This window comes from Sceloporus occidentalis, unplaced genomic scaffold, assembly GCF_023333645.1.
Source record: "Sceloporus occidentalis isolate IW3139 unplaced genomic scaffold, rSceOcc1.0.p SCAF_3, whole genome shotgun sequence".
Taxonomy (NCBI): Eukaryota; Metazoa; Chordata; class Lepidosauria; order Squamata; family Phrynosomatidae; genus Sceloporus; species Sceloporus occidentalis.
Window position 1 is genome coordinate 178,279,667 of NW_028316983.1, and position 23,729 is coordinate 178,303,395.

The 23,729-nt window shown below is 41.7% G+C and overlaps 1 protein-coding gene across 1 annotated transcript in view; it reads right to left on the reverse strand.

Annotated features, from left to right (window-relative positions):
* The window catches only part of LOC149317164 (coiled-coil domain-containing protein 102B-like), a 35,407-nt gene extending 13,387 nt beyond the window's left edge, over positions 1-22,020 (reverse strand). Inside the window, exons 1-5 of the mRNA XM_089518833.1 lie at positions 21,942-22,020; positions 20,170-20,781; positions 18,435-18,448; positions 17,738-17,908; positions 14,014-14,116 (exon numbers count right to left, since the gene is read on the reverse strand). Coding sequence (XP_089374959.1) covers positions 14,014-14,116; positions 17,738-17,908; positions 18,435-18,448; positions 20,170-20,757 — 876 coding nt within the window. The 5' untranslated portion in view covers positions 20,758-20,781; positions 21,942-22,020. The remainder of the gene's footprint in view (positions 1-14,013; positions 14,117-17,737; positions 17,909-18,434; positions 18,449-20,169; positions 20,782-21,941) is intronic.
* Between the last annotated feature and the right edge of the window lie 1,709 nt (positions 22,021-23,729).

A 23,729-nucleotide genomic window follows, 5' to 3' on the forward strand; every position in this document is an offset into this window, starting at 1 on the left:
GGCCTTCATCATTTGAAGTTAAACTTGCTTGTTTGTTACTTCAAGAAAGTAACATTTAAACATCTTCTTCTGCCTAACACATGGAGCTTTGACAGTCCTTGGAGAGACTAGTCTGGTTCTTGGAAATCTTTCCTCCTAACAAATGACTTGCAAAATACTATTCCTCCTTTATTATGGGTAACATATTTTTTCATGTATGAAACAGAGTGACAGTCTTGAAGGCAGGAAAAATCTGAGGTTCAGCAACACAAGAATTCCAACAAAGAGATATGGGTGTCTCAGACCAGAAGGAGAAAAACAGAAAAACAATTTTCCAAACACCTTGGGTAATTTCTTATACTTTCAGATCAACAAAATGGAAGACATGGTGCTGGATGACTAGTGACTCAAGTTACTCTGAAAACTGTTTCAATCTTATCCCCCATCTTCTGGTCATCCAATGTATGTTCGCTTTGTTGCTTTTGTGTTTCAGAATAATAGATGCTAAACCTATAAGATTACAAATGTGTAAAACACTCCTCAACCCTCTTATTTATTTATTTATTTATTTATTTATTTATTTATTGGATTTCTATTCTGCCTTTCTCCCAAAATGGGATTCAAGGTGACTTACAATAATTTTGAAAAGATAGAACTAAAATATCAATTAAGGAAGTTTAAAAAACTGAATAATAATTAAATAATACTAATATTATTTCTCTATTTTTATTGAAACTCTTCCGGTATTAATTCCAGTTCTTTGGACTTACATTTGTTTTCAGTGACAACTGCTCAGAACTGAGTGATGTGTTTTTGTTTTGTTTTGTTTTAAAAAACCTTTTGCTTTTCTTTTAAAATATTCAATGGATCACTTGAGGAAAAGGCTCACAAAGTTATTTCAGTTTGCTTATATGCAAAAATTAATAAATAAGATAAAATGACAAGACCTTTAATTTGACCAAACCTCTATTAGTATAGGAATTTGCTATCTGAGCTGCTGTTGTAACTCAGCTCTCTTGGCTGGATGCAATAAGTCTCCTACTATTAGCCTTCCACGGAAAATGAATGGCAGAGGTAGTGATTTTAAAAAATGCCTTATGACAGCAGCACAGACAAATATTTTCATTTCCTGCCAGTGATTTTTCTGACAGAGAAAGCCTCTGCACAGACACATTGTCTACTTCCAGAAAACATCCTTCAAAAGGGAAAGAAAATGCAGTAAGGATATTTCCAAAAGCAAAGTTACTGTTAAATTTAAACAGAAACCAGCAAAAGGTAGACAAAATAAATAAATACATAAATAAATAAGCAGTTGAAAAGAGCTGTAATTCAGTTGCCTGATGAAAAGAAATAAATATCCTGTTTAGATCATCTAGCTGCTTTTGGAGGCCTGAAACACACAGGCAGATGGGGGCAGCTTCCGGCTACCCCAGGAGCATGCTGTTGACATGATGCATACTTCCAGAGCACCCAGAAGCCACCCCAGGGCCATGTGGTGGACACTTTTCCGCTCTATTTGGGGCCATGGGAAGAGGCATCCTCAGGGCCATGGCATGTGTTTGATTTGGCCCAGGGTGACTGGGCTGGGAGCAGCTTCTAGCCACCCCTTCCTGCCCATCTGCTTCACCCCTGACTGTGTCTACACTGTAAAAATAATGTAGTTTGGGACTACTTTAATGGACATGGTTTCATCCTGCAGAATCCTGGGGTTTATAGTTTTGTGAGGCATCAGTACTCTTTAGCACATAATGCTAAATACCTTGTATTTGTATTATCTACAGATCCCAGGATTCCATAGAATGGAGCTATTGCACTTAAAGTCATGTCAAACTGCATGATTTCTATAGTGTAGATGCACCTTCAGTCTCAATCACTTATAAGGCTTAGTCTTGTGTGTCCTTACTTTGTTGACACAAATGGCATGAGGAAATCCTTAAGAGTTGTCAGGACTACTGGATGAAATTTCAGAATACTCCTAAAGGTCTGTAACATCCTGAAAGGAGTAAATACCACAAGAAAACTACTAGGGAGGTCTGCTGACTGCAAATAAGTTAAACTAGCATTCTAAGGAAGGAAGGAAGGAAGGAAGGAAGGAAGGAAGGAAGGAAGGACAATTATGGCCGGCAATGTGGAATTTAGTTTTCACTGATTGAGTTAAACAGTGAACACTACCAATTTTGGAAATTTAAAGATGCTTTAAGAAAGATGGACTGTGGGAAGAAAATATCAAAAAGAATAATTAGGCAAAAACAACATTAATTTTATTGATAGATGATGATAAGTTAATTTACACATGAAATGAGACAGCAGTCAGGGATGTATGGAATGTACTACAAAGGCTTAATTAAAGATTCTTGCAGCTCTTTCCAATCCTAAGAATCTATAGTTCGACGATCCCAAGAATGAAATGAGGGCTACAAGTCCTATGACGAATGATGAAAGGTTCCTTATATAGGACCTTATCACATTACACTCTCAAAACAGGGCTGTGGCTGCCTCCTGTTGCATTCTGGGGCTTGTAGTTTAGGAAGGGGCATTTAGACTATTCAGCCAGAGAGCTCTTAAGCTTCACTGAACTATAAATCCCAAAATGCAACAGGTGGCAGTCAGGGCAAGTGACCTAGTCCCGTTTTAAGAGTGTAATGTGATAAGGTCCATAGGTAGACCTAAACAACAAAGAGAATATCCATCTTGTGGATGGAAGCAACATCAAAAGAGAAGGATTTTTGCATTGCAAAAAGTTGCATGGCAGCACACTATACCAGTAACAAATGTGCTATATATTATGTACAGAAGGAAGGCTAACCCCTGCTCCTTTAGTAGCCATAGAGGGACGGGGGGAGGATAGGGATGTGGGGGATGCCTGGGCCGGGGATAACATCTTGGTGGGCGGAGCTCCAATTGAGGTTGTGTGGGGCAGGGGGAGGTATGGCGGTGGGAGAAGGGACTTGCGTTCCAGGGGAAGGCGTGATAGATGCATCATATCTATCTCGCCTTCCTGTCCCCCTCCCAACCTGAAGGACCTGAGGGTCTCTCCAACCGTGCCACAAACCCTGTCGCTGCTCCTGTGCAATGCCAGGTCTCTTAACAACAAGACCCACATCCTCCAGGATCTGTTGGAGGACTCTAAGTGTGACCTGGCTTGCATTACCGAGACCTGGCTGGGGCCTGAAGGGGATGCTGTGTGGGCTCAGGCCCTGCCTGCTGGGTACTCGGTGAAGGACCAGCGCAGGTTAGGTGGGCGGGGGGGGGGGGAGTGGCCTTGGTACATAGGAACACCGTGTCCCTCTCCAGGAACCACATCCGACAGACCTCCTATATCGAGTGTATTTACCTGACCCTAAAAGCTAGGGACAGTCTAGGGATTCTGTTAGTGTATCGGCCACCCCGTGCGTTAGCGGACTCCCTTAACGAGCTGACACAGCTGGTCGTTGAGCTGATGCTGGAGACACCCAGGCTCCTTGTCCTGGGTGACTTCAACATCTCCCTCATGGCCAGCCATGTTCCATCTGGTGCGGCTCGGGAATTCATGGAGACCATGGCAGCCATGGGCCTGTCCCAGCTGATACAGGGTCCTACGCATTGTGCGGGTAATACTCTCGATTTGGTCTTCTGTTCAGAGGCGGAGAATCCGTGGGCGGAAATAGTCAATGTTTCCCCCCTGTCATGGACGGATCATTTCCTGGTAGAGGTGAAACTCAAGGCCTCTACCCAGATCCCCCCGGGGGTGGTGGACCTGTTAGGATGGTCCACCCTCGAAGGCTGATGGAACCTGAGAGGTTCCAAGAAGCCTTAGAGGGGCTCACGGTTGGAAATGACGGCGACTCTGTTGATGCCCTCACCAGTATTTGGAATATCGGTCTTTCTAGGGCTATACACAGGATCGCTCCCAAGCGCCCTCTCAGGCCCGCTTCCAAACGCAAGCCCTGGTATACGGAAGATCTCCGGGCAAGGAAGCGAGCTCTGCGATGGCTAGAGTACCGTTGGCGGAAACACCTTCGCTTAGATGATAAGACTCTCCTAGACCAACTGTTAGAGGACTATGGAGAGGCAATACGAGCAACAAAGAATTCGTTCTATGGTGCTCGTATTGCGTCCGCTGAGTCGCGTCCGGCAGAGTTGTTCAGGGTGGTTAGGGAGCTAACTCAGCTCCCTCCCGCCCTGAACCAGATCCTTGAACCTTCTAAGGCCTGCTGTGACTTGTTTAATGACTTTTTTGCGGATAAAACTTCTCGTATAAGCGAAAGTCTGGACGCCGACATTAATGCAGAACCTAGGGTAGAAGTGTCCAGAGCCTCCGTGGACTATGTTAAACTGGATCAGTTTGAGTTGGTGAGTACCGAGGATGTGGACAAGATCCTCGGAAGTGTTCGGAAAACAACCTGCTCTCTTGATCCCTGTCCCTCGTGGTTAGCGGCCCAGGGGGGACCGGTGGTAACATCATTGTTACGCCGGATAATTAATTCATCTTTGAGGGATGGGCTATTTCCATCGGATCTTAAATTGGCCATTGTAAAACCGATCCTAAAAAAGCCCTCCCTCGACCCCCTGGTACATAATAATTATCGGCCTGTTTCGCTGCTACCATTTTTGGGAAAGGTGATCGAGAGGGCGGTTGCTGTCCAGCTTCAGGCGGTCTTGGATGAAACGGATTATCTGGACCCATTTCAAACTGGCTTCCGGGCGGGTTACGGGGTTGAGACGGCCATGGTCGCCTTGGTCGATGATCTCCGTCTGGGCATCGACAGGGGAAGCGTGTCCCTGCTGGTGCTCTTGGACATCTCAGCGGCTTTCGATACCATAGACCATGGTATCCTTCTGGGACGCCTGGCAGAGGTGGGAATCGGGGGCACTGCACTCCAGTGGTTCCGCTCCTACCTCTCCGGGAGGTCCCAGATGGTGCAGCTGGGAGACGTGTGTTCCGACGAGAGGCCCCTTAAAACGGGGGTCCCTCAAGGAGCCATTCTGTCTCCCATGCTATTTAACATTTACATGAAACCGCTGGGAGAGATCATCCGGAGACATGGGGCGCGGGGTTATCAGTACGCTGATGACACCCAAATCATTTTCTCTATGTCTCCGACTGATGCAGTGACTGGGGATGGTGTCTCTCCTCTCGTGGCCTGTCTAGAGTCAGTAATGGGCTGGATGAGGGAAAACCGACTCAAGCTGAATCCAGAGAAAACGGAGGTACTAGTGATAGGTTCTCCTGGCCCAGGAATGGCGGTGGTTCCACCTGTCCTGAACGGGGTCACGCTCCCTGTGAAGGACTCCGTGCGCAGTCTGGGGGTGCTTCTGGACTCGTCGCTTCACCTGACTGCTCAGGTGAGTGCGACGGTCAAGAGCACCTGTTATCAGCTTCGGCTGATTCGCCAGCTGCGCCCATACCTGGCCCAGAGGGACCTAGAAACGGTTGTACACGCTCTGGTAACTTCGAGATTGGATTTCTGCAATGTACTCTACATGGGGCAACCCTTATACCAAACTCGGAAGCTGCAAATGGTGCAGAACATGGCAGCCCGGCTGGTCACTGGTGCTCCCAGGACCAGCCATATAACACCGGTTCTAAAAGATCTCCATTGGCTGCCCATTCGCTTCCGAGCCCAATATAAGGTGTTGGTAATTACCTATAAAGCCCTAAATGGCTTGGGCCCAGGATACCTAAAGGACCGCCTCTCCCCGTACATTCCACCTTGCACCCTCAGAACGTCTGGGCAGCAGCTGCTGAAGGTGCCTGGGGCTAGGTTGGCCTCCACTACTCGGAGGACGTTCTCCATAGCTGCCCCAGCCCTTTGGAATGCGCTGCCCACAGAGCTCCGCTCGTCTACTACCCTGGCCCAATTTAGGAAGGATCTTAAAACCTTCCTATTCCAACAGGCATTCCCCGAATAAATATCCTGTGGGCCTCCCTCCTCTTCCGTGGCCAAGAGGTTGGGCTATGGGGTTTTTGTTTGTTGTTTGTTTTTAACCATGTAACTATGTATTTTTGTACATTTTATTTTGTTGTAAGCCGCCCTGATCGTAGGAAGGGCGGCATATAAATAAAAATTTTATTATTATTATTATTATTTTGTCAGTCAAGTGTTTGGTAGTCATGGGTCTCACCATTAAATTTCAGGGTGATGAAAATATACTCTGAAAGGGGACAAGATTTACAGCCAGAGCATTCAAGAATGAGCACCAGTGACACTTAAATATTGCATTCACCTGTGCCACCAATGCCTGGTCCCCAGACATCAAGAAAACATTAAGGAACTTCAAATAAAATAGGCTTTAAAATAGCAGCCAACTCCAGGTTCATGAAATGTTTCTGTTGTATGAAAGCCAAAGTCAAAGACCATTAATGTTCCAAGTCAAAACTACAAGTATTTGATAGACTAGAACCTCAATACCACCTGACCACGAGGGTATGTAGTCCAATGAGGGCACTCACATCAAGAGGCAACTGTTGAATGGTGATATTTATGGCTGAGCATTTGAGGTATGGGACGTAAATACCATAAAGTCACCAGATCATGTCTGATCTTGGAAGCTAAGCATGGTCTGCTCTGGTTAGTACTTGGATAAGAGAATACAAGGTGCTATAATTCTTAGGAAGGAACTAGCAAAACTATATCTGAGTATTCCTTACCTTAGAAAAACCCTATGGAATTCACAGGATTGCCATAAATTGACAAACATTAAAGCACACACACATACAAACACACACTTCAGAAGATGCACAATTATGTATCTCATGAAAAGTAAGGAGTAAGTTCTGGAAAAGCTACAGAGCTATGTTTGTAGGGCAAGCCACTTCAGTACAAGTCACTCATACTATGCACTGATAATAAAAGAAAGTTCATAGGGATTGCTGTCCAACTTGAAATAAGAGACCAGACACATATATGGGTTGTAAAATGGGCCACTTTATTGAATTAACCTATTTAACTGTCTTCTTGAAAACCTGTAAAATTTTAAAAGAGCAACCTGGTGCGGGAGCAGCTGTGGCAGGTGGTCTAATCCTCAGACTGCCTCCTCCGCTTCCCCTGGTCGAAACACCTGAGCTCTGTGGGAAAACCCATGACTGGGTCGCTCCCCAGCCAGCTTGCAACTGGAATGCCAAGCTGAGATTTCCTCACTCAACTCACAGGACTTGATTGAGGGTTATATTCCAGATCAGCCCTAAGGAAGGTCGCTTTCCCTCTTTCCTTCGTCACAAGACCTAAAGAAAAGTTTAAGAGGCCTAACCTTCACCCCAAGTGGGTGCCATAGGTGTTTCCCTGACAACTAATCCTCCCCCATCAACAGCCAGTGACCTCCTATTCAAGTCCACACCTAAGTCAATTTTCCAAGTTCCCGAACAACAGTGTGAAGTAGGCGAAAAACCCTTGGAAAGAGAAGAAAATTTCTACCTGGCCTTTAACGCGATCAACACAGCCACACTGAAGTTGAGGCAGGAGGGTGGGACAACAATTACAAAGAGGGATAAGGAAGAGGGATGCTGGCTTAAATAACCTCAGCACCACCCCCAACCCTTCCCTGATGTGCTGTAGAAACACCACATGTAATTGGCTGCTGGCCTCATTCAAGAGGGCAGCAAGTGCATGTCTCCGGACATGGTGGCCTGGGGGACGTGGAAGATATTTATGGGCTTCTTGAAAATCTATAAGATAGAACATCAAAAGATATGTCCATGGTGAACAAAATGGGATAGCTGAAAGACAGAACTTCAGCTAAGATGATCAACATATTAATGTATACTGACACACTCTAAACTATTGGGGGGGGGGGATTCTGTGGTGAGTCAGTAATCACATTTGTTTATTGACAAACTGACTGTATTCCAGTGTAGTGGAGAAAAATCCACATGAGTTTTTCTCCATATGACATGGAGAAAAACTCAATGTTGGGAACAATTTTGTTGTTGCATGGAGATAAATGTACCAGACTACAAAATCTAGCAGTGAAGAGCATTCTTCACAGATACAGTGAGCATATCAAAGAACATGGAACACATACATAGTAAGTGATTAGCAGTAACAGTACAACATGAAGAAAACCAAGATGAAAACATACATAATTTATTACAACCAGGAGAAGAAAAACATGAGGGCATAGACGTTGAGGGAAAAGGAGCCTCTGGACATGCAGTAGATATCAGCATAAAGCCAACTGCAGATCAGGAACATGTGAAACTGCAAATGTTGAAAAGATGGTCAACAGTGAAACCCAAGGCAAATCTACAATTTTGTCATCTTACATGTTTAACTTTTAAAGGCTACCTGAACCACTGTCCTAGTAAGCCATTGTATATACTCCAGAAAGAGAAGCCAATGAATGAAGGCAGGCAGCTGATGAAGGCAGCAGTATAAAGCCAGGCTCAATGTGAAAGGATACTCACAGAAATAAGGATAGGGGTACAATAAAACATTTGTACGAGCAGTCAAACAGAAAACTACTGTAGATCAGGTGATATGCTTTGATCAAATGGGAATGATTGTGAAATTGTTAACAACATGAATTTCACCTTGGATACCAGTTGTCTGAAACAGACTAAAGAGCATAACAAACCATTACCTGACCACCAGAACTAGAGAAAAGCAATTACTAAATTAGTGTATACTGCACAGTTGCAAGGCTAGCTATTGTAACAGAGTAGGCATTTTGCAAGGAAGCACAAAACCAGAAGGATTGGAATCAATGAAAAGGGTCATGATGTGTTATCTGAAGGTAACTTTACACCTCAAGTTGCAGCCTTTGCAACCTTTGGATGTGATCTCAGAAGACAGATTCAGCTGGTGACAATGCGGATAAGGTTGAGGAGGAAATAGACTTCTATTATAATGTAATCTAGAACAAAGGTGCAGAATATGACAGCCACACAAACCAATAAAAAAGTAATATGACTGTAGAAGTTTCAGATCAAGAAATGGATGGATTTATACAAAGTTTGGAAGACAGCAAAGATATATTGCACTTACACAGAGAAAATCAATCCCAGAACCAAGGACATAGATGTGAAGTATCTCTTTTTAAGAGGTTAGTAGGAACAAGGTTTATAGTCCTGCAGTACTCTCCCACAAAATAGATGATAGCATGAGTTTTAGCAAAAGCTTTACCAGGAGAATTTTACAATAAGCGTCTGTGTCCAGAATGGATCCCCGCGTATGCAAAGGGCCCACTTTATCTGGCTAAGAGGCTAGTAAAGGGTAAATGCATGTAGCGGTGAGGAAGGGCAATTTTAGTAAGAGAGGAGTTTATGGAAAGCAGCAATTAAAGAAACATCTTGTTGCTATAAGCTTTTTAGTGTGATATAAATAGGTGTCAGTGTAGATGTTTTATCTGACTTTTTCTATTATTTAAATTTTACCAAAAAAATTGCATCCTATGTCATACAATTCAACAAAATAACAGCAACAATTCCTCCATCCCCATTCTCTCTCTTTATCCTATTAACTGCAATTAATGTGTTATGTTCACAAGGAGAGTTCAAGGCTTATGAATGAATGAATGAATGAATGAATGAATGAATGAATGAATGACTTTATTTTTATACCGCCGTTCCTGCAATCACGGCGGTTTACAACATATGATAAAATACAAGATACATCGCATAAATCCCCAATACAAAACATCATTAAAATCCATCATTCATTCCTAGTAATTAAAAGCAATTAAAATCAATAAACAATCCAAAATACAATCACACAGTCTACACACAGTATACAGGAGAGAATGGCAGTCAGGACATGTGGGGGAAGGCTTGGCGAAATAGGTGAGTCTTAAGGTTTTTCTTGAAAGACTCAAGGGAGGGAGCTGAGCGGAGCTCATCAGGGAGAGAGTTCCAAGACTGCGGGGCAACAGCAGAGAAAGCCCTTTGCTCAGTCGCAACGTATCTCATCTTAGGAACTCTCAAGAGTTTTCTCCCACCTGACATGAGAGTGCGGGGCGGATTATATGGGGAGCGGCGGTCCTCCAAGTACTCTGGGCCCAAGCCATTTAGGGCTTTATAGGTAACGACCAACACCTTGTATTGCGCCCAGAAGCGAATAGGCAGCCAATGCAGATCTTTCAAAATAGCTGTTATGTGGCTGGCCCTGGAGCTACCAGTGACCAGCCTTGCTGCCATATTCTGAACCAACTGTAGCTTCCGGGTTTGGTACAAGGGTTGCCCCATGTAGAGCGCATTACAGAAATCAAGTTGGGAGGTTACCAGTGCATGTACCACTGTTTCAAGGTCCCCCCTGTCCAGGTAGGGTCGCAGCTGGTGTATCAGCCAAAGCTGATAGCAGGCACCTCTGACTGTTGCATCCACCTGAGAAGTCAAGTGAAGCGACGAGTCCAGAAGCACCCCCAGACTGCAAACTGTGTCCTTCACGGGGAGCGTGACCCCGTTTAGGACAGGTGGACAGATTTCCTTCCCGGGACCGGGGGAGCCTATCACAAGTACTTCCGTTTTCTCTGGATTCAGGCTGAGTCTATTTTCCCTCATCCAGCCCATTACCGACTCCAGACAGGCATTGAACAGAGAGATGCCATCCCTAGTCATGTTATGTTATCCCAGTTATGGCCAACTGGTGTTCCTTTTGCTGAGTATGGCTGTACTAAGCCTTGGTTAAAAAGTAGCAGTTAAAGACTTGGATGCAGACATAATAATAAACTGATGCCAACTATATAATAAATTGATACAGACTACAGATATAATTTAAGTATCTTAGGCCTTTCCACTCCGTACATACTAGGGTTGCCCGGGGGCATCTCTTCCAGATGCCCCCAACCCTAGTACGTACACAGTACGTACATAGTGGCAGCACCCATTCTACATGGGCGCCGCCATTAGGACATCATGACCGCACTGCCTCCAAACAGGGCGGCGTGGATGTGATGTCTTGGCACCGCGGAAGGGCACCTGTGGCCGAACCCAAAGGGTGGTCAACAATGGCCCTTTTTTCATCCTGGAGAGAAGTGACTAGTGGGGTCCCACAGAGTTCTGTCCTGGGGCCAGTGCTGTTCAACATCTTTATCAATGACTTGGATTATAGAATTGGGGGCATACTCATCAAATTCACAGATGACACCAAATTAGGAGGAATAGCTAATACTCCAGAGGACAGGATCAAAATTCAAAATGACCTGAATAGACTAGAAAGCTGGGCCAAAACTAACAAAATGAAATTCAACACAGAGAAACTGTACTTAGGGCAGAAAAATGAAATGCACAGATACATGACGGGGGACACCTGGCTGAACAAGACTACCTATGAAAGGGATCTAGGAGTCCAAGTAGACCACAAGTTGAACATGAGTAAAGAATGTGATGCAGCAGCTAAAAATGCCAATGCAAATTTAGGCTGCATCAATAAAAGTATAGTGGCTAGATCAAGAGAAGTAATAGTGCCACTATATTCTGCTTTGGTCGGGCCCCACCTGGAATATTGTGTCCAGTTCTGGGTGCCACAATTCAAAAAGGACATTGAGAAACTAGAGCGTGTCCAAAGGAGGGCGACTAAAATGGTGAAGGGTCTGGAAACCATGTCCTATGAGGAACGACTTAGGGAGCTGGGGATGTTTAGCCTGGAAAAAAGAAGGTTAAGAGGTGATGTGATAGCCCTGTTTAAACATTTGAAGGGATGTCATATTGAGGAGGGAGCAAGCTTGTTTTCTGCAGCTCCACAGAACAGGACCTGGAGCAATGGCTGCAAGCTGCAGGAAAAGAGATTCTACCTCAGCATTAGGAGGAACTTGTTGACAGTAAGGGCTGTTCGACAGTGGAACACACTCCCTCGGAGTGTAGTGAAGTCTCCTTCTTTGGAGGTCTTTAAGCAGAGCCTGGATGGCCATCTGTTGGGTATGCTTTGATTGGGATTTCCTGCATGGCAGGGGGTTGGACTGGATGGCCCTTGTGGTCTCTTTCAACTCTACGATTCTATGATTCTATGATACTGGTACAATTTCTGTGTTCAAATGAAATCCAGTTACATGGAACTTGTAGAAACTGATTTGGATTTAACAGTTCTAGGTGTGTCACAGCCTTCAAAGTATCTAGCATTTATTTGCTGTGGAATCACTCAATAATTTGATTCCTTTGCCATGTATTATAGAAGGAGAAATCTTCAGTTTATCTCAGATATATATTTCATACATAGTTCTAGCCCTTCAATAAATAAAAACAATGTGGAACTTAATGGTGCAAGATGATGATTGATATTATATAACACCTGAAGACAGGCTAAAGCAGAGTGATAATTACGAGTTGCACTCATATTTCAAATACTTTATGCAATCAAAATACTAACTCAATGCATGTACAGTTTTAGAATGTTTTTAAGAATGATACATTTATCCTTTCATTTGGTTAAAAACTTCAGATTCTGCATGTTTTGGATGGAAGAGCTTCTACCACTCAGAAGGGAAAAAAGGCCATCTATTCTGTCTTTTTTCTGTTAGTGGTATGGTATTTTTCTCAGGTATGAAAAGAGAAGAAGCAGTGGGAAAACATGTGAGGGCTGGAGATGGAAAGTGTCTACGCATTTCATAAAATTCCACGTGACACTGTAATTACTCAGTAAAGGTTTTATCTAGAAATACCCCCCCCCCCACACACACACACACCTGGCTCTCAATTTCTGTTCAATTAGATTTGCCTGTGGAACCTGGCTTTATTTTCCACTAGACTCCCTGGAGGAAAACGTTGTATTTTCCACCAAGTTAATTCCATATATCTGTTATCACAACTAGCTGTATAGTCAAATCATGCAAGAAAGCTTTTTTTTTTTTTTTTTTTAGTAAAGTATCATAATGAACAAATTCATTTTCTGTGGGAATCCATGTCATTTGCAAGTCTATACTGCACACCAGTGGTCAGCAAGAGAACATACATATTTCTGTTGAGTACCACAACAATAATATTTCAACAACTCTTTTTTATGGAACATCAGAAAGCAACACAAAGATCTGACAGCTGTATCTTTCTATATATGTATCAGTTAAGAAGAAAGTCTCAGTGAGCTCAATGACATGTACTCCCAAGTAAATTCATTCAGGATTGCAACAAGGGGGGAGGGTTAAACTTGGCTTTGGATTTTATGACTAATATATAGGTACATTGAGTGTCAAAACTCAGCCACAAATAGGCAATCCTGAATTAGAGAGAGCAAATGGATTGGGCTTTACTGTCTGATGTTTTCACCTCCAGCAAAGATGAAACAATTTGAATTTTGCTGTCATTTGCACAATATATTTTGTCCCTTTTGTGTGGCTGAATAAAGTTATTAGTGTTACGCGTATTTTGGATTTAGGTATGGTTTGCTGCTTAGCTAACATGGCTATCTCTGGACACATAACCTGAACAATTTTCCTGGATTTTGTTTGAATCTAAACAATGTTCTTTTCACCTCAACTTATCTGATCAGGTCTCTTTCTGGGTTTGTGTTAGTTAATTGGCTTTTAAATAGGCTAGATATAAATGTGCCTTGAGCAAGTGGCAATATACTTTTGGTTGTTCAAGGACAACTCTCTCCCCAGTTCTAACTGTCCCTGTATCCTGCTGGTATTTGGAACGAGGCATCCAGGAGCTTTCATGAAAAGGAGGTCAAGAAAGACCTCTTCACTGAATAGAGTCACACTTTTCTAGATACAAGCCTAAGGGCATTAATTCTGCTGCAAATATTGCTAGCTGCTATTATGCTGAGCTGCTATGCATCTTCATCTGTACACAGTTAGATCCAAATGCTTTTTACACACCTTTTTTCTCTATACATGCAGGTATCCTAGATAAGGATGAACAGAAACGGACAGACATGAAGCCACTGAATAGTGACATTTCAAACAGATAATTATAGTATTACTGTTGGGTATTATCTATTAGAAACCTGGTGGTGTAAATGCAAGTCAGAAATAAGTAATAAAAACAAAGTAATTGGGAGTTTATCCTCCATTCTACTTAAACACAATCAGTGGGCATGCCTGTATTTTTTTTTACACAAAAACTAAAACAGGAGGTGTATCCATGCATTTTTCCATTACCCATGACAATTTCTTTTTGTAAGATACCTGCTTTTCCTGCTTGTTCTTTTGTAACTCCTCATATTTCCATTTCCACAGAGATCTCTCTGACTTTACCTTCTCTATTTCTTTTTCCAGAGATGAGCGGATCCTACAGTGCAACAAAAACAGGATTTCAGAAGATTACATTGTCTCTAGAACTATATTGTTTGACCTGTCCTACTGCTATAGTTGCATTAGCACAGAAAGAGTAAGATTTCCAAATGCAATGGGCAGCCCAGTCCTGAATCTTAGTAAGCCAAAGCATATGTAGTTTTGCTAATACTGTTCTAATGGTGTCTGTTGGATTATATCTGGGACTGAAGCACATGACAATAAATTATTCACAATGTTGTGCAAGATTAATTTAAAGGAGTTTAATCCTATGCTACTTTCACAATACATAAATAAAGAACGAGGCCAGTTACACTGGGTAAAGCTAGAGGGTTAGACTAATGTACCTTCCCTAAAATTAACCTTCCTACAGTCAGAGGTATATGCATCAACAATGCGACTTGCAAAGGAGGCCCATGTTTACCTCCAAATGACCCGTCACAAAATATGTTAAATGTAAGGTGGTGCTGTTGTTGTTGTGTATCTTCAAGTCATCTATGGTAACCCTAAAGCAACCCTAAAATGGGGTTTTCTGTGGCTGAGAATGTATGACTTGCCCAAGGTGGGTCTCCATGGCCAAGTGGGTAATCAAACTCTGATCTCCAGAGTCTCCAGAGTTGAAGTCCACTGCTCAAAACACTATACTACATAGGTGATGAAAACACTGAGGAGGGTGGGTAGGGGATCAAGGCCTTCCCAGACTACGCAGAGTGAGATGAGCCCCTTCTAAAATGGTCAGGTAGACTTGGACCACTAAGATGCCTAAGAATTAAAGCCCCTTTAGGAATTATCAATCAGAAGTACAGAAAATGACCACTATTTTGCTACTGGTTTCATGGTACTCATATTACCGATTTCAGATGATGAAGATGATGCTGCTGACTACAATGAAGATTATTGTTTTAATGCAATGTATTGGGTTTCCCTGTTTTGTAAAACATGACAATAATGTATCCTATTCTACTGTAAAAACAGTTCTGAGGCCCTGAAATAGTCACATTGGTGGGTTATAGACCGCCGCTTTGAGGCGGTCTGCCGCCGCCGCCGTTTGCTCCGTAAGGGAGCCGTCGCAGCCACACCGCGTGGCTCCCTTGCGGAGCAAAAAAGAAGCTCCAAAATGGAGCTTCTTTCTGCGGCGCCCTAATGACGTCGCAAGGCGCCACTGGTGCACTCGCGACGTCATTAGCACCGCAACACGTTCGGACGCACAGCGTCCGATATGTAAAGATGGCGCCGGCTGTGTGGAACGGCCGGCGCCATATTGTACGGACAAAGTCCGTATTAGAGCCAGGGGCATCTAGAAGAGACGCCCCCTTTTTAAAATGGGACGTCCTGCGGACGTCCCAAGTGCTGGTCTGTAACCGGCCCTAGTATAGCAAACGGAGATCTTTCACCATTTGGAAGAGCACTTCTGGGCAAGAAAGCATGATAAAATTAGAATGTATTTTGACACATTGTTCCTTCCCATATAAATTTTGCCCAAATTTTGTTCATTTGGAAAGGACCATATCAATGGGTCTGTTTTTCTAATTCCTCCTAGTATGGTATGAAGGGGGGGGGGGGAACCATACTGTCAGGTACTGTGGAATGATTTTTGATGAACTGTGAAATGGAATGCAAATAACTCCAGGTGAGGAACAATAAAATTTACAAATATGAAACTTGAATACTATCCCTATGTAACTGAAATAAGTGCTCTTGAAAATTACGTATAACATTTTGTGAAATTTATTGTTTGCCTTTTCATATATAATTGAATATGCTGGACATGAACAACACAGTGATATCAAGGGGACTTAAATGTGTATCACTTTGACTGGATCATTCCCTCGAATAGTGTCAAGACACATAATGGTCTATTTACAAAGAGGCTGATATAGAATACAAAGATCTCAAAATAATAATCTCATAACATTAAATAAGGAATCATTACAACCAGTAATGAATATCTACATTATTTCTCCATGAGAAATAACTGCTCCTATAGTTTCCTAGCGTTTCCTGTCACCCATACTTTTTTAATTTTAAAAATAGAATCATTATTTCCCCCCTATATTAATCTACTTCCCCAATACAAATCTACACTTAAAGAACTGTAATTATTCATTTTTATTATAAGCAATATAATCATATGACTCCTAACCAAATAAGCATCATGCAGATTCTTTAATATCTAGTCATTATACTGGAGAGGGGGAAATGTTTTCCCAGAAGTCATTTAATGGAAATTTTTCATCTTCTCTGTATTTTAATATAGCTTCCTGGTCATTCTTCAGTTAAAATCTTCAGTTTGCTCATCCAAATGGCTATCTGTTGTGGGTGCTTTGATTCTGTGTTCCTGCATGGCTGGGGGTTGGACTGGAAGGCCCTTGTGCTCTCTTCCAACTTAATGATCCTATGGCATGCAGTATGTAAATATAAGAGCCAGTGTGGTATTGTGAGACTAGGACTCTTGAAGACCAGGGTTTGGATACCCACTTATCCATGGAGATCCACTGAATGATCTTGAGTAAGCCACACTCTTTCAGCTTTAGAGGAAGCCAGTGCAAACCTCCTCTGTATAAATCTTGCCAAGAAAGCCACATGATAGGGTCAATATGCATCGAAGTTCACTTGAATAGCCATGTATGCATTAAATCACAGTTTATTATGGAACTATTTCTGTATGCATGTGCCTAAATTCATATTTTGGGGAAAATGAAATCAGTCCACTGGGTATTGGTGTTGTACTCCTGCACTGCCCCTTAAAATAATATTCTGTCTGGGCATAAATCTTTCTTGTGTTTTGTCTAGCTACTTACTGTATATATTCAGGTATAAGTCTAGAAACTTTGGTCAATAAACTAACCCTAAAAGCCTGGGTCGACTTATTCATGGGTCAATGTAAGTACTGTACTTCAACTCTTATTTTAAAAAAGGAACCGTCCCCTTATAAAAGGCAAGAACGTAATCTATAATGGAAGCACTGATCCCCACCCCCTCTATTCTCTCGTTCATCCAATCTTTAGTATGAACAGTTATTCCTGCCTGAATTTTCTGTTCTTTGGCATTGTTATCCTTTTCTTCATCCTTTAGATCCTTTGTTACATGCCCCTAAATTTTACCCTCGACTTGACCGTGGGTCATATCAAAATCCATAATTTTGGCCCCAAAACCTGCCCTTGACTTATATATGAAGCTGACTTATAGTTGAGTATATACGGTGCACACTTTTGGCAGCTAATACATATTTAGTATTGTTAGCAACAGTTGCTACCAGTAAATTAGATAATAAATTATATTCAGTGCTACTCTCCTCTGTCAATAGGATGTTTTTAAAATGTTGCAAGAGAAACCCTAAAGCACAACGATAACCAATCAGAGAACTTGTACAGACATTTTAGAAAGACATGTCACAATTTTCCTAGTTTGTTCTCAAACACCCATTGCAGACATAACAAGACTGATATATCTAAGAGTAAAATATGAACCATGTCATGGGGAATTTGACACTGGGCCTAGCCTTTCCATCATTGCAATGTATTTTCTAATTTAATTCCAAAATGGACTGGAAGGAGGTCCATATTAAAATATTTCTTGGAAAAAACATTCCAAAGAAAGGAAATAGATTTTTACGTACTTTTGCTCCTTCTGTAAGATTTTCTGTGATTCATGGAGTTGCAGATGCAACACTGATACATGTACTGTTTCATCATTCTGACAATGTATTGGGTCATCTTTGCTTCTGTTAGAATTTTCCTGAAACACTGGAATGTATTTGTCTCCAGAATCAAGAATTTCAAGATTAATTCTCATATCCTGATGATCTCTTAAAGGATGTCCACTTGCATAAACTTCCTGAAATGAAAGGTGCACTTATTAACAAAAACTAACTTGTATAGGTTTTGTAGCATACTTTCACAACACTGAAATGATGTGGGGACAATGTATTGAACTGAAAATATTGCACCATTGAATATTCAATAACAAGGCAGAGCTACCATGGTGTAGTGGTCTGAATATTGGATTCCAACTCTAGAGACCAGTGTTCAAATCTGTTCAGCCATTGAAAACTGGTGACTTTGGACATGCCACACTCTCTCAGGCTTAGAGGAAGGCAAAGGCAAATCTTGCCAAGAAAACTCTGTGATAGTTTGAAAGTTGAAAATGACTTGATGGCACACAACAGCAAGAACAATATTTTAATGGAAGGGAAGGGGTAAAGGCTACAAATATGGAGATATAGGGGTGGAGTCTGGTCTTCTGACAAACATACACATCAGAAATATTAGAAACAACACTATACCATAACGTTATACAGTGGGTCCTCTGTTTACGTGGGGGATTCGTTCTGGATCCCCCCGCGCAAGGGAAAATCCACCTATGCTTGAGCCCCATATTATTTATTATTATTATTAACCTTTATTTATGAAGCACTGTAAATTTACACAGCGCTGTACATACAATCTTTTAGTTAGACGATTCCCTGCCCTCAGGCTTACAATCTAAAAAGACAAGACACAGAAGGAGAAGGGAGTGGTGGAGGGAAAGGGTAAGAGGTCCAGCAGTTCCTCTCTACCTCCAAGGCCTGGACCAAGGGAGATGGACTGGAGGGAGGGTGAGGCTTCATAATGGATGGTTAATCATTTTCCAGGGAAAATACATACTCTCAAGTAGGATAAAACATATACAGTACATAGCAATACAGGAAATGGTTCAATAAACAGGCACCACAAGAACATCAAATAGTAAGCGACAATTATGCAATGCCTGGGAAGGCTTCTCTGAACAGGATGGTTTTCAACTCCGTTTTGAAGCTGGTTAAAGAAGTGATGGCTCTTGCTTGTGGGGGAAGAAGGTTCCAGGAGTGAGGGGCAGCGAGTGAAAAGGGGCGAATCCGGGATGGGGCAGAGGAAATCCTGGGCTGAGACAGCAGACCTTGACTACCAGAACGGAGGGCCCTGGTGGGAAGGTGAGGAGAAAGAAGGTCTGATAAGTAGGGAGGGGCCAGTCCATGGAGGGCTTTAAACGTGGACAGCAGGAGCTTATACTGAATGCGGAAAGGGAGGGGGAGCCAGTGAAGGGATGCCAACACAGGAGAGATGTGGTCAGAGCGGTGGGTGGAAGTGATAATGCGTGCAGCTGAATGCTGAACAGAGATTAAAGGACGGAGGTGAGAAAGAGGAAGCCCAGCCAGGAGGACGTTACAGTAATCCAGTCGTGAGATCACTAGGGCATGGACCAGGATCTTGGCAGTAGAGGCGGAGAGATATGGTCGGATTTTGGCAATATTGTATAAAAAGAATCTACAAGCCATGGCTGTGGTCTGGATCTGAGGGATACATGACAGAGAAGAGTCAAAGATAAAACCAAGACTGCGGGCTTGCCGGACTGGTTGAATAGAAATGTTGTCCACAGAGACAGAAAAGGAGTATTGAAGGGTGGGCTTAGGAGGAAAGACAAGAAGCTCCGTCTTGGACATGTTGAGCTTCAAACGCCGATGGCACATCCACTGCGAGACAGCTGTGAGGCAGGACGAAACTTGCTGTTCAAGCCTTGGAGAAAGGTCAGGGGCGGAAAGATACAGCTGGGTGTCATCGGCATACAGATGGTAGGAAAAGCCAAAAGAGCTGATGAGTTTTCCTAAGTTCAGTGTGTAGAGAGAAAACAGAAGGGGACCCAGAACAGAGCCCTGGGGAACTCCAACAGATAAGGGAACAGGAGATGAAGTCTGACCTCCTGCAACCACTGCAAAGGATCTGCCATAGGAAATAATGTGGTGTGTGTATGTGGTGGCATGGCATGGTGTGTGCATGCCACAGGTGCGCACACCATTGTTTTATTCCCCACGCAGTTTTCGCGTAAGCTGGAAGCTGCATAAAATGTGTCCACGCATGTCCCGGGCGCACTGTGTCTACTCAGAAGATAGCTAGGCTTGGATTTAGTGGGATTTTCCGCCTGGTATGTAGGTATGGGATTCCATATTTGGTGTGTTTAAAACTGTGGATATTTATTTTTACTTATTTTTAGTTTGGATATTTATTTATTTAAATAACTCACATATTTACTTACCTGGCAGATACTTTCTAATTCAAAAATCTTTTTGTTCTGGAGAAGTTTAACAGAATCTTTCTCCAAAGGTTCTAAACAATCATTTTTCCTCCAACACATTTCAGAAGAACTAAAGCTATTTTTCCAAATGTTTTGAGCTCCCATTTCCTCCTTTTCAGCAAGTAAAGCTTCATTTATTTTTTTCAGGGCACTTAGCTGTTTTATTGACTCTTCCAGCTTAAGCTTCAGTTGCCTCCCCTCCTCACGAGCTTTATTTCTTTCTACTCTTACTTTGCTCCATTTCTCCCGCCAGTTGGCAGTGCAGTCTGACCACCAACGCATGGTCTTCTCCATTTGGGCTGCCCTGGCTTTGGCTTCTTCAAGTTCTTGAAGTCTTAGCTCCTGGGAAACTTCCCAGTCATTGCCACCATAAATATCCATACATGGTGGATAGGACAAAGGAGGAAAGACTCTTGGAGATATTAAATTTGAACTGCAGTTACTACATGTCCTTGCATAATCTCTTTTTTCCTCTTCATAAGGCTCCTTAGCTTGGTTTTGGAGAAATTGCTTCTTTTCCATTATGTTGCACGCAGAGTCAGAATTCATGCCTCAGAATACTACATTCCACACCTAAAGCAAAGAGAGCTGAAATTAAAACATTCTAAGCAAATATTTTGAAAACAATTTTAAACAAATGTAAACATTTTAATCAGCCTACAGGGTCATTAAGAGACACAATTCAATGCCAAGTCTCTGATTTATTTCACTGCATCTAAGACTAGACTCATCCATAGCTTGACTTATATAATTAAAGTTAATTTGACTTTTATTGTTATCCACAGTCACACTGATTTTTGCATACCATGATCTGTGTGGTAGTTACAAAGTCACATACTTTTGCATGTGAATTTTGACATGGGATGTCAAAGTCCTATTTTGGGGATAATATGTTTTTTACCTAATAGTGGAAACTAGATATGTCTGGGTTCATACCAAATTCAGCACTTACAAAAATGGACTGCTTTTAGTTTGACTGATTTAGAGCCAGTCTGCTTTGACTGAGGTCCTGAACCTGAGAAGATGTGGAAATCCAAAGATATGTGCCTCCCAGCCTATAACTGGCAATGCAAAAATTTCTATAACTATTTTTCCCCAGAACTTCATGAAATTGGCTGGCTTAGTATCCCCTTAGGAAGGGTTCTGCTTTCACATTTTAGAAAAATATTCATTCATTATTTATTTATATATTAATGGATGTGTTATTGTTTTGCAAGAACTTTTCATTTCAGAAGATATCAAGAAAGGATGCACACAGTCTCCTTCAGCTGCTTGTGTTTATTATAAAAGATTGTACATGACTGAGGCATCACTATTAAGCTTTCAAGGTTGCATAAGAATAGATGCAGCATGTGGGAGGGGAATTTTTATTTTTTATTTTTTATTTATTTATTTTGGGAAAGGGGATGATTTGCTTTTTCACTCTTGCTCCTGATTTTAGGACAATTTACTTGGAAATGGCACATAACATAGAAGTGTCCCGGGTGAGAAAGCTGCAAAATTTCAGGAGGATAGGTTCAGGGCCTAGGGAGTTATGAAGCATGAAATCTAATCTGAGGCTTTTAAAAAAATTAAAAATGTGAATTATGTGTGAATAATAAGGAAGCACTACTCAAGTTAAAAGAAAACCACAGGCATGCTCACCCAAACACAAATTCAAATGAAAATTATTTCTTTTCTTCTTATGAAAGTGAAAATAAAGTTACTACTTAATAAATGTATCATATACATACCTGAGAACCAGTGTGGTGCTGTGGTTTGAGCATTGGCCTATGACTCTGGAGGCCAGGGTTCAAATCCCTGCTCAGCCAAGGAACCCCATTGGGTGACTTTGGGAAAATCACACTCTCTCAGCCTCAGAGGATGGCTATGGCAAACCCCCTGTAAAGACATTTACCAAGAAAAATCAATGATAGGTTTGCCTTAGGGTCAACATGAGTTGAAAATTACTTGAAGGCACAACTACAACAAACACACCTGGAACTAAATTGCAGCAAATTTAAACCTCTGATGAAAAAATGTGAAATTCCTTTCTTTCTTGAATGATTCATTGAAATAGAGCAAGACAGAGAAACAAAGAAGAAGCCATCCTACTTTGAATACTAAGTGGGGGGGGGGGGGAGTCTCACCATGACATAGCAATTTAAAAAGCTGAGAGAAAATAGGGCACTTCTTGATTTTTTAAAATAACTAAAATTACTTTCCCAAACCAAAGTGATCATTGACCATCCGGTAACACATGTAGTGTTGCCATATTTTCATAACAGCAATAAGTGATAGTCAAAGTTCAAGATATGCTCATATGGACTTGACTATCAGGAAGCAGCTACAGATATTAACAAATTTATATCTAAATACTACATGATATTATTAATTTTAGTTAACCTAGTATGTATTTCTCTTTAAAATTTTGTGCAGTTCATAAATGATGTAGGCATTTCTGCTTTTAAGGTCTCATTCCCCAAAATAGAGGATTGTTGGCATTCTGTTGAGCCCATATAAAAAGAGAAGCCCTCAAATAGGGGGAATTCCTTACAATAAGGGATACTTGCCAAAACTAAAAGAGACGTGCTTTCTGGCCCTCAAAGGCGGGATATCCCTGGGACACTTGGAAACATATGCCCAAGGATTTGAAGGTGAACCTTTCAGTTACCCTACACCACTCTCTTCTTTTCCCTTGGATATTTTTACATAGAAAGGATATTTTTGTTGCCAGATTCTAGCTTTCCAGCACTGAAATTCCCTCAAGGTTTTCTCTGGACCAAGGTTTGCTTCCATTAGCAACTCAGGAAGCACCTGAACTGTTCTGAAGGACCTATCCATTCCTGGAGTATGGACCTAACTGAATCTGATTGAATCCCTATCAGAGGCCATATAGGTGGAAATCATCAAAATGATGATCTAACACAAAATTCCACCCTGATATTTCTTCTTCTTCTGTACTCTCAGTTTATAAATTAAGGCAAATACATGATAATCTCATCTAAAGTGATTTATGTTTCCCTTTAAAGTGTCCATGTTATAATTTAAAGCCCATGTTTTGCTTTATTTATTAAGACAAAATTGTTTCCAAGTTATAAGATAAAACCAAAACATAAAGGAAACAAGATCTCATTCATTATCTCCAACACCACCAATTCCAAATCCAGAACATAAATAAAACTAATCTGTACTGCTTGGTTCTTCCACAGAAACTGATGGATTCCACAGCTGAGTTTAGTTGACAATATTCCCAGCCTGAAGGCCACACAGATGAATTATGAGTGCTTTGAAGAATCAGATGCTCTGAAATGTTTCTGCTTGAGACTGTTGAGGTGTGGTAGTTATATGTCCATATATATTTTCTTATATTGTACATCACAGTGTGCGTGCTTAGATAAACTTGTGTAACATGGCATTTACATATAGGCAGCTGTTAAGGACAATATTTAATGGCAGACAATGTCATAATAAAAAATAACTTGTTCTCTATCAGCACAGCATATGCATCACATCAAAAACACTTAATTTTAATGCAAACT